At 34.7% G+C, this 16,298-nt stretch overlaps 1 protein-coding gene across 2 annotated transcripts in view; it reads left to right on the plus strand.

Moving 5' to 3' along the window:
• The window catches only part of LOC107507429 (S-adenosyl-L-methionine-dependent tRNA 4-demethylwyosine synthase TYW1), a 182,541-nt gene that overhangs the window by 138,401 nt on the left and 27,842 nt on the right, over positions 1-16,298 (plus strand). For both annotated transcript variants that reach the window (XM_016138517.2, XM_016138518.2), the window contains exons 14-15: positions 2,881-2,991; positions 13,621-13,788. In XM_016138517.2, coding sequence (XP_015994003.2) covers positions 2,881-2,991; positions 13,621-13,788 — 279 coding nt within the window. The remainder of the gene's footprint in view (positions 1-2,880; positions 2,992-13,620; positions 13,789-16,298) is intronic.

Raw genomic sequence — 16,298 nt, forward strand, 5'->3', positions numbered from 1 at the left:
GCTACATAAAACAGCTTAGATAATCTTACATACATCAAATTCAGTGAAAGAAATCAGACAAAAAAATATATGGCGTAATAGCATTTCGTATAATTTCTTAAAACAGGCACAAGTAAACTTTAATGTTATAAGAGAAAACGGCATTGTTTTATACTAGCTAATAAGTGGAAATAATCCAAATGTCTGTCATTGGGGGAATGTTTGATAAACTGTTGTATATTCATATAATAGGATGAATTTATAAATATAATGTTAAATAACAGAAGCAAGACATAAAAGAATACATGATTCCATTTATATAAATTTCAAACATAGACAAAAATCTAAACTATAATGTTAAAGTCAGGATGTTAAATATATTGGGTGCATAGGGAGTGGATAGTAGATGGGTGTTTTTTTTGTGTGTTAATCACTTGAGTTATACTTTCATGTTTTATCTGTATTTCTTTTTACATGTTTATTTCACAGTTTAAAAAGGTTTAGTAAAGTAAGAGAGGGCCTGCCCTGGATTCATACCACTTGGGTTCATATTTTGGCTTTGCTGCTTTCCAGCTGTGTAAATTTGGGGAAATTTAATAGCTCTAGGCCTCAATTCTGTAATTGTAATGTGAAGATAATAATCAAAACTATTTTGTAAGAATTGTAAAGTTAGACAAATATTGGAATTTGGGGTAAGATATTAAGTACTTACAGCAACACCTGGCACCTAGTAAGTGCTAACTCATTGTTAACTCCTGGTATTGTTATTGTTAATATCATTGCCAGTTTATTTGTTTATAGGAATATTACGCTTCAATTGGAATTATATTTATAAATATGTCATGGCTCTCTATGTAGGTGAGTTTATGTTATGGTCTCAGAAAGTTTAGTTTATTTACTGTCCATGTTATTTCATAAATTAATCATTAAGTATTTTAAAGATGTATTTTACAATTCCAAGTAAAATTTTCTTTGCTTTGTATATCGTAATTATGTATATGCAGCATATAATGGCATATAGTAGTTAATACCTGATATGGCTAACTGCTGCTCGGTTTAGTTCTAAGTGCTACATGGATTAACACTTTTAATCCTATGTAAAACCCTCATTTTACACAGGTAGAAACTGAGGGATAGATGTAAAGATAGCTAGTATGTGATCTGGGATTAATCTAGACCCAGAATCCATATTTACTCCACTACTATGCTAGGAAAGCTGTTTGTTTATTTTTTATTTGAACATAATCTAATTTTTCTTAGATTTCCACAAAGCCAGTTATATCATTTGCAAGTATGTATTTTTAACGTACTATCCAATAATCCTTGTTTTTGCCTTATTGCTTTGATTTAATAGAGTGGACATTCTTCTGTTAGTCTGATTAATGGGAATGCCTCTTTTTTAAAGCACTAAAAACATGGGCTATTGACTGGAGAGTGTTTTCTTTATGTTAAGGATGTGTTTTTTTTTAATTTTTGAGTTTACCAAATGGTTTTCTATATGTTTATTCGATATGTTTGATATGTTTTGTCTTCAAATTACAAATGTCTTTGTGTATCTATGCAGATGATTGCATAGCTTTTCTGTATTGAACTATCAGTGTGATGAATTATATTAATATATAGCTTAATAGTGAATCATTTTTGCATTCCTAAAATTTTTAACATAATGTTGAATTTTATTTGCTAAAATTTTTATAAGATTTTTGCATATATAAGTAAAAGCGAGGTTGGTCTGCAGTCCTACCATTTTTGTTTTTAGCATTTGGTGAATTCTAGTTATGTAAAGGGACTCTGGATGATTTCTATCTTTTCATTATATATTGCATTTTACAAATAATTTGGAGTACATTTTCTTGTATGGCTGCCTAATACTATTCATTAAATATCTCTTGGGGTTTTTTTTTTATTAAAGATTTAAATTTTTTTTTTTTTTTACTAATTATTGAAATCATCAAATAGACGAAAGTAAAGAGATTGGTACCACTTTGTTTCTCTCTCACCTCACTTTGTTTTTCTCTGGAGTATTTTGAGTTCTGCTACTTAAAGCATGGTCGGAGGTTTAGCAGCATAGGTATTACTTGGCTTTTTGCTACAGGTGGGTGGATGTAATTATGTACACATAACCACATGCGTCATATTGCCTTTGACATATTTGATTGGTTATAGGCAAATCACATATCCTGCCCCCACTATTCCGTTAGATTTTAAACTGTCGTTAATAATGTTGTCTAAGATGTTTAAATAAGTCTCTGAACTTGTAATAGTTTGTCTTGGGTGCTGGAAGGGAGCTACAAAGTCAAAGGGTATGCACTTTTAAAAGACTTTGATGACTATTGTCTAATTGCTTTTTAGAAAACTGGTGCCTCTTTTGGTTATATGGTAAACAAATAGCAACATTGACACTTTGTAAATTTGCATGTTCTACTAACAAGAGATCATTAAATAATGAGAATGCAGAAAAGAGGACGAGTAATTAGAAATTCCTATCATAAACAACTTGAGTGATTGGTACCTGGAAGATGAATTGTTATTTGAATTAATTTTTGACAGTGGAAAATATCACTGACAAGTAATTATTTTTTGTATACTATCCCATAATTCTTATTCTTGTCTTATTGCTAATTAGTCTGTATTTGTCAAGAAACCTTTGGGCTCCTGATACAGTGTTAGATATTGTGAGTGAAAGAAAAATGCCAATATTTGTGCTCTTATAAAGTTTATGGAATCTTATTGCTTTCTTTACACTTTTTTCATCATTCTACATAATATAGCTTCAGTTTATATAAGTTTATACTGGACTTCACCTTACCTGGGTTCTCTATGGGTTGAAGAAATTCAAAAGTCTTCCTAGGTATGACTTCTATCAAGATAAAAACAAAGTTGGCTTTTCCTTTGTTTTAGCAACAGCGTACTGTCTACAGACTGACTCTAGTGAAATCGTGGAATGTGGATGAACTCCAAGCCTATGCTGAGTTGGTGTCCCTAGGGAGTCCTGACTTCATCGAAGTAAAGGTAAGCTGGTGCTAGCTGCTGCTGTGTACATTTCACATGAAGCTTTGTTGACCATAATGGAGTTAAAAATCTTTAAAATTCTACAGGAGATCCCATATATTTTGTTTATTCACTCAGAAATATTAATCAAGAACCTGGCACTATTCTAGGTATTGAGGATAATAACAGTAAAGACTAAGCATTCGTCCTCCCAAAGCATATATTTTAGTGAGAGGCAGGCAACCAACACAAAATAATTAAAAACTACATACAGCTGACCTTTGAGCACTGCAGGGTTAGGAGTGCCAACCCCCTGCACAGTTGAAAACCTATGTATAACTTTTGGCTTCTCAAAAGCTTAACTACTAATAGCCTACTGTTGACCAGAGCCTTACTGATAACATAAATAGTTGATTAACACATATTTGCATGTTATATACTGTAGTCTTATATTATGTACTGTGTTCTTATAATAAAGTAATCTAGAGAAAAGAAAAATGTTATTAAGAAAATCATAAGAAAGAGAAAATACATTTACAGTATTTATTGAAAAAATTTGCCTCTAAGTGGACCTGTGCAGTTTGAACCTATATTGTTTAAGGGTTAACTGCAATAACATTAATATACTGAAAAATAAAATAGTGTTATAGTGAGTAATTGATTGGCTTTTAAATAAATTTTTAGTATAGAAAAAACTTCAAACATATTCAGAAATAGAGAGACTTTGGTCTAATGAACCCCATTCATCCATCACCCAGCTTCAAAAATTATCAACTCCTATTTCATCTATACCCCTACCTATTTTCTCTGCTGTTGCCTATTATTTTGAAGCAAATTTCCACATTATATCATTTATTCATAACGATGTTTCAGTATATATTTATAAAATATATGCACTTATTTTAAACACCTATTCAAAATACTGTTCTCATAACTAAACAACTTTAACAGTAATCTTTAGGTATTAGAACATAAAAGGTTTCAAACTTAACCAATTATTTCAGCAGTATTTTTGAATTTGGATCCAAATAAGGACCGTTCATTGTAATTTGATTATTTTTCTCTTAAATTTATTTTCATCTGTTATTTCTTCTTCCATATGTTTTTCCCCCTTATAACTTATTTTGTTGACGAAAATGGTTTATCCTGCCTAGTTCCCCATATTTATATTTTAAGTTTTGCTGCTTACATTTTCTTCTCCTGTATTTCCTATGAATTGGTAGTTAGATCAAGAGAGGATTGAATAGATTCAAGTGTGTGTGTGTGTGTGTGTGTGTGTGTGTGTGTGTGTATGTATTTGCATTTCAAGATTATTTCATTGGTGGTATTGTATACTTTCAGCAGGAGGCATGTAGTGTCTTGTTGTCTGGTTGTCTGTGTCATATTATTGCGAATGTTTCTTTGGGATGGATTCCTATAAGTGGATTGATGTTTAAAAGGGTAAATATGTATATTGTTTTGCTAGATATTGTGTTGGCTGTTCTAGATTTCATAAAAAGGAGGACTTTTCTGAGATGATTTTTTTATAACTGATACTTAAATACTAAGAAGCAACACCATATGCAAAGGCTTGGGATCAGGGCATTTTGGAAGATGGTTAAGCTAAAGTACAGAGGTCCCATGTGATCTCTGTGGGGGGTTGGAGTTGGCAGTGATGCAAGATGAATCAGAGAGGTGATCTAGGTCAGATTTTATTAGGCTTTTCAAACAAGGATAAGAGAATTTGATTTTATACTAAGTTTCATGGTAAGCTTTTCTCCATACTAAGTGTACTATGAAAGGGTTTTAAGCTGGAGAGTGATGCAATCTGATTTATGATTTTAAAAGATCACCTTGCTGTAGTCATGAGTGGATTATATAGAAAAGTAGTAGAAGTAGGTATACCAGTTACAAAGCTACAGCTTAATTAAGCAAGAGATGTGATGGCTTGAAGAGGTCCATTGGTGATATAGTTGGAGAAGAGTGGCTGCATTGGGGCTAAAATTTGGAAGTACAACTAACAGTACTTGTTGCTAGATGATGTGTAAAGAAGGAAAGAACAAAAGGAAACAAGAAGAGCACTGTGTTTTTGGCTTAAAAAGTTGTGTGGACGTGGAATAGTTTACTGAGATGGAAAGACCAATATGGGAAGGAGGTAAGTTTAAGGGTGGAATTTCATGAGTTGTATGCTGGCCTTATTAAAATTGAGGTATTTTTTAAATATCCAAGTATAGGTTCAAATAGACCATAGTTTATATAAGCCTGGAGGTCAGGGATAAGACAGGGCCAACAGTAATGATTTGGAACTCATCAGCATGAGATGGTACTTATAACTATTGAGTGTTAAGACGTAGATGGCTTTCTAAGAATCCACGAAATGAGAGACAGTGACCAGAAAATTTACCCAGTCTCTGAAAACTCCACTCTTTAGTTTATGTATATGAAGCTGAATGCACTCTGTGTCATATTAGTGGATATATCAGATTTTTAAAGCATTTTTAGTAAATTTATCCTTCTTTGTTACTTACTCTGAAGGAGTGGAAGGTGGGAACAGATGAAATACTGCTGAGTGTGGCATTTTGTCAAATCAGGTCAAAGACACTCTTTTCTTTGAAATTGCTATTAATAATTAATATTAATGATGCAAAGGTACAAACTACATCTGAAACATATGTATTGTCTTAAGAAAACCTTGCCAACATCAAGGATTAGTAGTGTTTGAATTTATGGTTTAGTTCTCAAAGAATACTGCGTCAAATTATGTTGCACCAAAACCTGTTATGAAGCAATTTGGCTATAGCACGTGGTCACTTTCTTTTTCATTTTCTCTCTATTTCTTTTTTTGCAGTCATGTTTTCTATAATGATTGAGATATTTTATAATCCGAAAAGACTCAAGAAATATTTTTTTAAAGGAAGATGGCTATAAAAAAAGAAAGATGTCTCTGGTGTGAACAATGTAATTCTCTGACAGGTGGTTTTTAGTTAGGCAAACTAGTAACATAACTAAATAGATATAGCCTCCTGTCTGTACCTGAGATGTAATAATAATATAGTTTCTTTCAAACAATATTTATATTTTATTATCCCTGCATTCAACAAATATTTTTGAGGTTTCTCCGTGTGTCAGGCCTTGTCAAAGCACAGAGATAAAATTTGATATTGATATGCTATTTGGCAAATAGCTATCTTATTGAACTAGGCAAAGTCTACTAAAGTAATAGAATTACATTGAAAGATTTTATTTTTAAATTCTTGGAGAAATAAGTAATCTAATCACAATATAACTGTCTTATTTAAATGATAAAATATAGGGTAGTAGATAACAGTTTGTGTTTTATCAGAGGAAAGCATGGTGATAGTTACCTTGTCTCTTACAGACCTGCAGTATTAAGTATGAAGTGCTTGGGCCATTGGGATTAGATCACATGCTTTATGAAATTTAGCTGTCATTTATCTAATGAGTTAATGAAGTACCTTCCTTAAACTGAAGTAAGAAGAGGGATGTTTACAGAATATAGTATGCTGCTAAGAAACAGAACAAGTTATAGAATAATATTTTTTATTATTTTGAGGTAGTAATTATATCAGGACCCCTCCTCAGAGCCACTAAAATGAAAAACAGCCTTGAACGATAGCTTTGAAATAGTGAAGCAGTTTTGTAGTTTAAAACTTCCTACTAAAGGGGAAAATAATGGGGATAGGGAAAGTCCCCAACGTAGGCATGCACAGAAGTACATCTGGTGTGACCTAGAATTCACCTTTGGTTCATTATATGATCATTGTATATAAATTAGCACTGCAATTAAGGCTGTATCCATCATGCATCTGATGCCATGACAGTTCCAAAAAAGCCCAAACATGGTAAGAAAAGGGGCATCTCCCTAATTCCAGAAAAAAACCACCTTCTTTCCATGAAGTGACCATTCAAAATCATGAATATTCCACCCATTAATAGATTAATAGATAAAAATCTCAACCCCACCATGGGTGGGGCAGCTCTCTCTTGAGCCTGTTCTTTCTCCCATCGGTGGGTGTACTTTTGCTTGGCAGAAATTCTTTGGGGCTGACCACTTTTGGCAGCTTACTCTCCCTTTTCATTGAGCTTACTTCATTTTCAAAGCTGACCACTCATGGCTGCCTATTTTCCCCTCTAAAAGTATACTTTTGCTTTTAATAAAGCTGGCTTGCATACAGTCAATTTCTAGGTGTCTAACTTAAATTCTTTGTTGACCGATGCCAAGAACCGAGGCCAGGAGTTCCAGGACTCCCCAGAACCAGTAACAATTTGATTACATTTTAACTGTATATGTTTAGATGTTTATGTAAGAAAAGTATGCAGGAAGCAACACCTGACAGAGGAAATTGGATGCTCTGACAACTTTGTTGGAGGAAGGAGAATTTATTAGCCGGCAGAGCACATGGGGCTTAACAGCACCAAAGCATAAGCTCCCTCCTGGTTAGATTTCTTACAGTTTATATATCTTTGCAGTGTCCATGCAAGGGGTGCCTGATTCCTTTGCCTGAGGTCTTACGTGTACCTCATGACTCAGGATTGGGAGGGGGAGTTTTAGGTGGGAGCTGCAAGGGGGTATACCATTACATTAGTGCCTTTTTGATGGATCTCTTTGCTCTAGGAGATGGGAGCCATAAGGTCTTTATTTACTGGCTGCTTGGAAAGTTTACATGGGGATTCAAGATCTGTGGACAGAGCAATATTTTGGTAGCTTGATATTCTAATTAAACTAACTGATATATAAAGACTCCTGGTACTATTTTGGTCCCCTACAGTTTGATGAGAAAACAAATGTCTTTATGACTTTTTGCAGTGACATATGAACATGTCATTCCTATACCCTAAAAATGCTTCAACGGCTACCCTTCAAAATCAGTTCAAGCTTCTCAGCATGGCTTCAAGGCCTTCTTACTGAACCGTCCACTCAGCACTCAGTTTTTACCTGGCTAAGCTGCCTATCATCTCTTTAATTTCCAGTCAGGAATCCCAACTGATCCCAATATCATCATATATTGTGCATATCTTACCAGATAACTGGTATAATGATCTAAATTCTGAACTCTTGGAGGGCAGGGTACGTATGCCTATTCTCTGTACCCCCATCCAATCTATGCTGAATGACCTAAAGATCGAGTAACAAGTTTTTCTATGATAATAAATCCCACAGCTCTTTTCTGATGTTATAACATTTCATTCACATAATTAAGGATTTTTCTACTCTTTAATGTGGTTGGGGGGAAAAAGTCCACATACTAACATGACACACTTAAGAGAGGCCAGCATAGTGAGCCCTACAAACTCAGAGACTGAAAGTAGCCACATAGGATGGTCTGAACATAAAAATATCTAACCAGAACAGGTCATGGCGAGTAGTCACATCCTGAGCCTGCAGCTCTCTTGACAAAGGTCAATCTTTACCTTAAGTGAGCCTGTCTATTGTCTTTTTGCATCTAAGATAAGGTACCCTTGGAATGTTAGAGTAAGCCCTTTTTTCCAAACCCCTCAGGGTACAACCCACCAATACACCAGAGCACAAGACCACAGAACCCTTCATGGTAATCTTGTCTCTGTATACCATCTCTGTGTGCTGTAAATGTTAATTTTTAACTCTCCTGTACCCACCAATCCAAAAGAAGTATGTGCCCCTCTGTTTTTTTAAACAATCCGAGAATTTTTCTGATTTTGCTTTCTTCTGCCCCCTTAATCTGCCACTAGTGAACCCTCCTTACATCTCTTCCTTTGATTCTAATGTATAAAATAAGCTGCAAAACTGCCATTCTCCAGAGCATTTTCTTAATCCATTGAGATTTTGCTTCCCAGCAATTGTCATCAGTTTGGCTCAAATAAACTCATTAAAATTCTCTACAGGTTTGGACATTTAAGTTGACATTAACAATCATGAATCAACTGATAAAACACTGATTAGGTGTTGCTATATACATTAACAACTGGTACTATTCCTTACCTCTGTGTGAAGAAAGAGTAAGGCTATGCTAAAATATCTGTTCTGTAAGATGCATTCTGCATTCTTGAGCTCTGTATACAGTTACAGCGCTGGGGATAAGAGAGTTCTAAATCATTTGACAACAAATAATTACTGAGCACTTACTATCCTCAAGGTACAATGGTAGGCAGAGGATACAAAGACAGTATTTCATTTATAAATAGTGTGTTATGAAAGTTTTTCAATGAGGCAGATATTTGTAACACGAAACACGCTTTCACAAACAAGCAAGCCAACAATGATAGCTAAGATACTCAGCAAGCAAATAAAGGCCTAGTCGGACCTAATGAAGCTAAAATATATGTTAATTTACAGGGAATATAACAAAAATATTTTACAGAACTAGCAATGAAAGAAGAGAAGAAATCAATATAATAAAGAAATAGCTTCTATTGATTTAGTTTAAATAAATGTGCTTGATGGACAGTGAGCTAAACATTTACTGAATCCAGACAGATCCATTACACCACTGAATTGTCACAACAAAGCTATTAAGTTGTTGCTATTATTCTAACTTTAATCTTGAGGTAGTTTAGGCTCAAGGAGGATTTAGTAACCTGTCGTAGGCTCCTTTAGCACCTTTCAGGAATATAGCAAAGCTGTGCTCTTCCCTCTCCCCAACTTGAGACTCCAGTGTTTGTAGACTATGAGAGATTCCAGCACTCCCCACATAGACACGTGTTCAGGAAATACAAAAGATGTGAACAGTATTTTGTTTGCTTCTGCAGAGAGCCCCAGGCATATCACTAGCGTAGGGTCAATTTGTACTATTAATTTCACATTTTCAGAGCATTTATGTGACCTTGAGGTACTATTGATGTGGAACAGGGCAAATCTCCCCAAGTGGGGATACCCAAGGTGTACACCCGCCAAGAGTGAGGGTCCTTGACTCTGCACAGGAAAAAATTTAAGTGTGAGCCAGAGTAAGAGACAAAGAGGAAAGTTTATTAGAGAAGGAATAACGCTTCACGGAGATATGGTCTCTCAAAGTCAGAGAATGAGACCACGTGTGTTTGAAGAATTAGGTTTATATCTGTTTTCCTTTCATGGTATAAGTATGCAGTGTTAAAGGTGTGGGGAAGTATTCCCTAATCTCAGCAGGAATCTTCCTGTGGTCTGGCCCTATGCCATTCAACCAAGTTCCCTGACTAGCAGCATGTAGCAGGCTCTGAATACAACCAGGTTTTGTTGTAGCTGCCCGCCCCCGAAAGACACACGGACCACCAGAACTCAGTGAGTTATAGGAAGCACACTCTTTATTCAGCCAGCTGGGTCTGCCAGGGGTACGCAGATCCCAAATTAAGCAGCCCCGAAATGTAGAGTTACAGGGTTTTTAAGCCCCAAATCCTATTCTTCATTCTATCTAAACACAAAGGTCTATTTTTCTTCTATTCATTACCTGTCGACCCACAGGTCGGGTGTGCGAGGGGGGGTGGTACAGAAGCAGAAAGCTTTTTGTTAGAATGTTATGTTCCTATGGGTGACAGCCTATGTTCCCATGGACATAGCCAAGCGGTAATTTTCCAGCCAGCGCAGTTTAGCATTGAGTCAATCTATGTAGTTCTCATGCCACTTTCTTACATTAATATTAAATTTTAATGACAACCCCTTTTGAATGATAAGTCTTGAGAGACTTATTTCTTTTTACCAAGAGCATAGGTAAGGCACAAGCTTCCAAGTGCCATTTTGTGTCAGTGGATAAATTTTGTCCTATTCAGCCTTTCACTGAAGATAAAAGGGCCTAGTGTTCTGTTCTTTAAACCCAAGTCCTGTCTGTGCCAGAGCTGTGGAAGACCCAGGTGGTCTTTCATCTAAGCCCTAAGGAATCTTACTCAACAGATCAGCTGTGCTCTCAGGAGTATGTTATCATAACATATTTACTTCTACATGTTTGTTTTTGGAGGAGTTTCAGGTTATTTTAGCCTGCCATATTGCTAGCTCTCATCAAATATTTTTTTGGAGGTTTACTATTATTATTTTTTAAAACTCCTCCAGTAAAGAAAAATTTTGTTTTAATTAATAACAACAAAAAGTGACCTTTTCAAACATGAAATAGTTTAACCCTATTAAACAGGAAAGGATGCCTTCTCCATTGACTGATTTCATTTCAATCATTTGAATTACAAAAGCAATATATATGCTCATTGAAATAATTTGCATAACACAGAAGTATAAAAAAAATAATAAACCTTTTCTTTCCCTTCTTCCAAATAGAACACTGTTAACAATCTGATATATATCCTTCTCAGAGAGGAGAGGAGGCATCTGAAAATTGCAAAGGGAAGGGCCTACAGAAATGATCCACTCAGCCAGTTATTGATTGACCACACTCTATGGATCTCTAAATGGCCTTTTGGAAACTCTTGTCACACCTACAAGATAAAAGATCTATAGATGGATAGATAAGGCCAGTGGTCTGGGAATTCCTTTGTTATGCCTTTCACTACAAACCTGAAGGTGCATAAATAGACCTGTTCTTCAAGAAGTTTTTTTGGGTCTCCTTGTCATTCCTCAACCTGTAGATTCTGGAGTGAGTGACTGCTTTTCATTTGCCACATTGTACCCATCTGTTTTCTTGAGATTGTTCTTTTTTAAAAGTTGTAGAGGAAGAACTTGGTGCTGGTGATAAATGCGGCAGTTGTGGAGGTGGTTTGTGGGATGAGAAGGTGTCAAACAGCCATAATATGAGAGAAAATAAAGCATTTTTAGGCAATTCAGGGTTAAGTGTGTTCAAGAATAAAGTCAGGGCAAGTCATCGGAAGACTAGAGTGTAGGATGAAATGAGGTAGCCAGAGCAGAGAAGAGAGAGCTGTCAGTCAGACAGTATGGGAAGGGGGTGGGGGTGGGTGCAGTCAGGAATTAATTCCTTGGAGAAGAAAATGGTCCAGCAGGGTCCAGCTGCTGCAAAAGTGCTTTCTAAAGTGCTATAAACCATTATGTGAATGTATAGAAAAGTGTTATATGCAGGCATAGTAATGAACTATGGCATTCATTCTTTAATTTCATTTCCAAACCAAATCTCTCTTTGATGTTTCATTATTTATTATTGCTGAATAAGAAATATTAAAATATCTTCCAAAGCCATTGTCATGAATATAAGATCTTATCTAAAATCTGCTTAAATAAACTTTTTAAATATTAAAAATAAATTCCTTCGAATTAGTTACTATGTACATGGCTCTACATATAATTCACACGTTATAAGCAATATTTAAATTGAAGTAAAGTTCATTTTTATGACTATTTTGACCTATCAGTAAATTATTTTTATATTTTTTATACATTTGGGTATGTTTAGCACAATTTTTCATCCATGCTTTCTTAAAGATTTTAAAAATTATTTCTATTATTTGCTTTTGTAATTCACCTAAAACTCAGACTCAATTTAATGAATTCTATAAATCATTGGCCTAATAGAGAAGGTTCTCTCGTTTATTATAATTAAGCTGAATTGCCTGTAGTTGATGTTCAGCAGCAATCGTCTCAGTTTTTGTAATGTTTTGCACCAGCCATCTGGAATAGAGCATTTTGCAGAGCTCATGAGTTTTGGCCAAGTCTCAGCTCTGCCATCAGTAGGGTCATGGTCACTCTGGAGTGTTCATTTGTGAGTTTTTCATTTAATACCATTCTGTCCCCCTTTAATATGTGTATAGATGGGTGTGTCTGTGTGTGAGAGAGAAAGTAAGAGACAGAGAGTCTGTGTGAGTGGTGCATATTTTTTTGTTTCCATGATTCTCTACTTAGTAGCAGCATATCTAGAATATTCAAACAATTTGTTAAGAAAATTTGATTCTGGAGTATTTGTAGAACGTGCAAAATTAAGATATCCCTTATTATTAGAAAATTAATCATTTATCATTATGTAATCAGCAAATAGAGAACTTAGTTATAAAATTTCAGGGTTTGTAATATATGTTTGTGCTGTCAGGTAGAGTTCAAAACAGAAGCAGTTATATCACAGCATAGGTACCGAATAAGAATTTCTATCGAGGTGAGATACATGTATATATGTGTGGATGTGTTTAAATGTATATATGTATATCTACAAATGTATTTCCTATTTGTCATGATTCTTTCTTATATATATATCCTTATACAAAATGCATTACAAAGTGATATTCTTTAAGAATAAAGAATAACAGGATCTTTATTCAGCCCTTTACAGAAAATTTACCAACCTCAAGTCTAAACTATACTGAAAGACGGAAGCTCACCTTATTTTCCCAGTAAATAAATTCTTCAGTGAATTTTTATAGGTGTCAACTATCTATACATTATTATACGAAGAGATAATAATTCCTTGAGAATCTATTAGACTGCCCAAATGAATTTGAATGGAAAGATACTGGTTCAAATATATTATTGTGACCTTACTGCATAGATTATGACATAACACAATGCACAGGTACCCAAGAACCAACATTGTCACTGAGTAGAAGGAACATTGGCCTGGGAACTCTAGTGCTATTTTTGTCACTAACTACTCATATTAGCTCCTAAGCAAATTTTACCATCTTTTATCACTTTCTTCACTCTGAAATACATATTGGATTGGATTGGATGACCTGTGGAAGCCTTTCTGGTTCTGAAACTCTTACTCTATGCATTTAAGTAGGTCTGTAATGTCTCTAACTGTTGCAATGTTTCCACAGGGTGTTACCTACTGTGGAGAGAGTTCAGCAAGCAGTCTTACTATGGCCAATGTGCCTTGGCATGAAGAAGTGGTACACTTTGTCTATGAATTGGTGGACCTGATCCCAGACTATGAAATTGCTTGTGAACATGAACATTCCAATTGCCTCCTGATAGCTCATAAAAAGGTAAGAGTATCTCAAATAAGCATTGTTCTCCCACCCTTATCTTCTCGTTTCTTCTTTTTTCACTTAGTTTCTGCTCACTTTATCATGAAAAAGCGAATTTCTGCTTATTTGCTAGCTTTCCTAAAACAAACATTAAGAAAACCCTAAATTCTGTCTGTTGGGCTCATAAACTCTCTTTTCCATGTAAAATTAACTTTGTTTCTAGTCCTCACCTAGGCACGTGAAGTGCTTTCTGATTTGTGATTGATGTATGCTAAAAAACAAAAGGAAAACACCCTTGTAATAACCCCTGTTCCTTTCCTGGAATAAAAAGAGAAAGCTAAAATAGTAAACCACCTCCCTATGAGTGTGAGTGTTTCTGTCAGAAGAAATATTAAGATGATTATCAAATTTTAGATCACTTTGATTCTTGGCCTCTGGAGAAATTTTTCTGAGACTTTGGTTCATGACTCTATTTCTATTTTTCCCCCTTAGTGCTTTTATTAGGCAAACAAAGTATGTGAATCTAGTGGATTTCTTAAGTAAATAATGCTTAGCAAAGGAAAAATTCAGTTCTTGGCAGAGGCAGGCCCATTAAAGTAAGAAGGAAAACTCTCATCAGGAGGCCAGTATTAGAGTAACTATTATAATGGTATGTCCTTAGGAAAGTATTTACAGAAATAATGTAGCATCTGGATTTCATTAAGAACAATACAAGGTAAAGTACATGATGTGTGGATGGCTTGAGAATCGTTGAGGCTAGATGATGGATACGTAGAGGTTCATACTACTCTGCCTAGTTTTCTGTTCAACTTCTCCATTAAAAAAAAAAAAATCTTTTTTAAAAAGTGGAAATGGATGAAACTTAAAAATATTCTAGGTGAAAAAAGCCAGACACAAAAGGCCACATATTGTATGATTCCATTTATATGAAATGCCCACAATAGATAAATTCATAGAGACAGGAAATAGATTGGTGGTTGCCAGGGGGTGAGGGATGAGTGCCTAGGGAAGTTACTGCTAATAACTATGAGATTTCTTTTTGGGATGATAAAAATATTCTGTAATTATGTGATGATGTTGGTTGCACAACTCTGACTATACCCAAAACGAGTGAATTGTATACTTTAAAAGGCTGAATTTTATGGTATGTGAATTATATCACAACAAAGGTAGATTAATTTTATGGTATGTGAATTGTATCACCAAAAAGATAGTAAAGATCAAGGGTGAGCTACCTCTTATGTAAATGCTTTTTATACAAGTTAAGTCAGGTTTAACTTGCACATGAAAGGTTCACTTTTTCCTTCCTCAAAACTGAAGTGACTTCCTAAACAACTTCTTGGGTTAATGACATTTTAACAATATAAAAACCCCTCAATTAAAATTTCTCATGCTCTAATCTCAAAAAAAAAAATGAAGTAAAGGCCTTCATCCTTTGGTTGTAGTTAGATTGTAGATAGCTGACCTGTGGTCTGTTAGACTTAAATATTTAGAGAGAAGATGTCCTGAGAGCATCAAGGAATAAAGAAATAAAGGCAACCTGGTATTTGAAATGTTAATTAAAGTATGTACAAATATAACTAACTAAAGTAATTTTTTTATTTTTCAATTGGGATATTAGCTTAAGGTATACAACATACTGATTAGACATTTACATAACTTATAAAGTTGTCACTCAGATTAGTTTAGTACCCATCTGACACCATACATAGTTATCACAATATTATTGACTATATTTACTGTGCTATACATTACATCCCCATGACTGTTTTTATAGCTGGCAATTTGTACATCTTAATCCCTTCCATTTTTTTCACCTGTTTCCCCCTTTCCATTCTCATCTGGAAATTATTGAGATGTTCTTTGTATCTATAAATTTGCTTCTGTTTTATTTATTTTGGTTTTTAGATTCTGCATATAAGTAAAATTGTATGGTATTTGTCTTTCTCTGTTTGACTTATTTCACTTAGCGTAATACCCTCTAGGTCCATCCATGTTACTGCAAATGATAGAATTTCATTCATTGGCTGAGTAATATTGCATTGTATATATTTTATCCTTTCATCTATTATTGGACAACTAGGTTACTTCCATTTTGGCTATTGTAAGTAATGCTGCAATGAACATAGGGGTGCATATGTCTTTTCTAGTTAGTATTTTGGATTTCTTCTAATACCCAGAAGTGAAATTGCTGGGTCATGTCCTAGTTCTAGTTTTTGAGGACCCTCCATACTGTTTTCCATAGTGGCTGCACCAGTTTACAATCTTACCAGCAGTATACAAGAGTTCCCTTTTCTCCACATGCCCGCCAGCATTTATTCTTTAGTGATTTATTGGTAATAGCCATTCTGCTATATTTCATTATGGTTTTACTTTGCATTTCCCTGATAGTTAGTGATGTTGAGTATATTTTCATATGGCTGTAAGGCTATGTGTATGTCCCCTTTAGAGAAGTGTCTTTTCAGGTCCTCTGTGCATTTTTTAATTGGATTGCTTTTAGTTTTTAGGTTTTTTTTTTTTTTTTTTTG

The sequence above is a fragment of the Rousettus aegyptiacus genome, unplaced genomic scaffold (assembly GCF_014176215.1).
Source record: "Rousettus aegyptiacus isolate mRouAeg1 unplaced genomic scaffold, mRouAeg1.p scaffold_m13_p_8, whole genome shotgun sequence".
NCBI classification, from domain to species: Eukaryota; Metazoa; Chordata; class Mammalia; order Chiroptera; family Pteropodidae; genus Rousettus; species Rousettus aegyptiacus.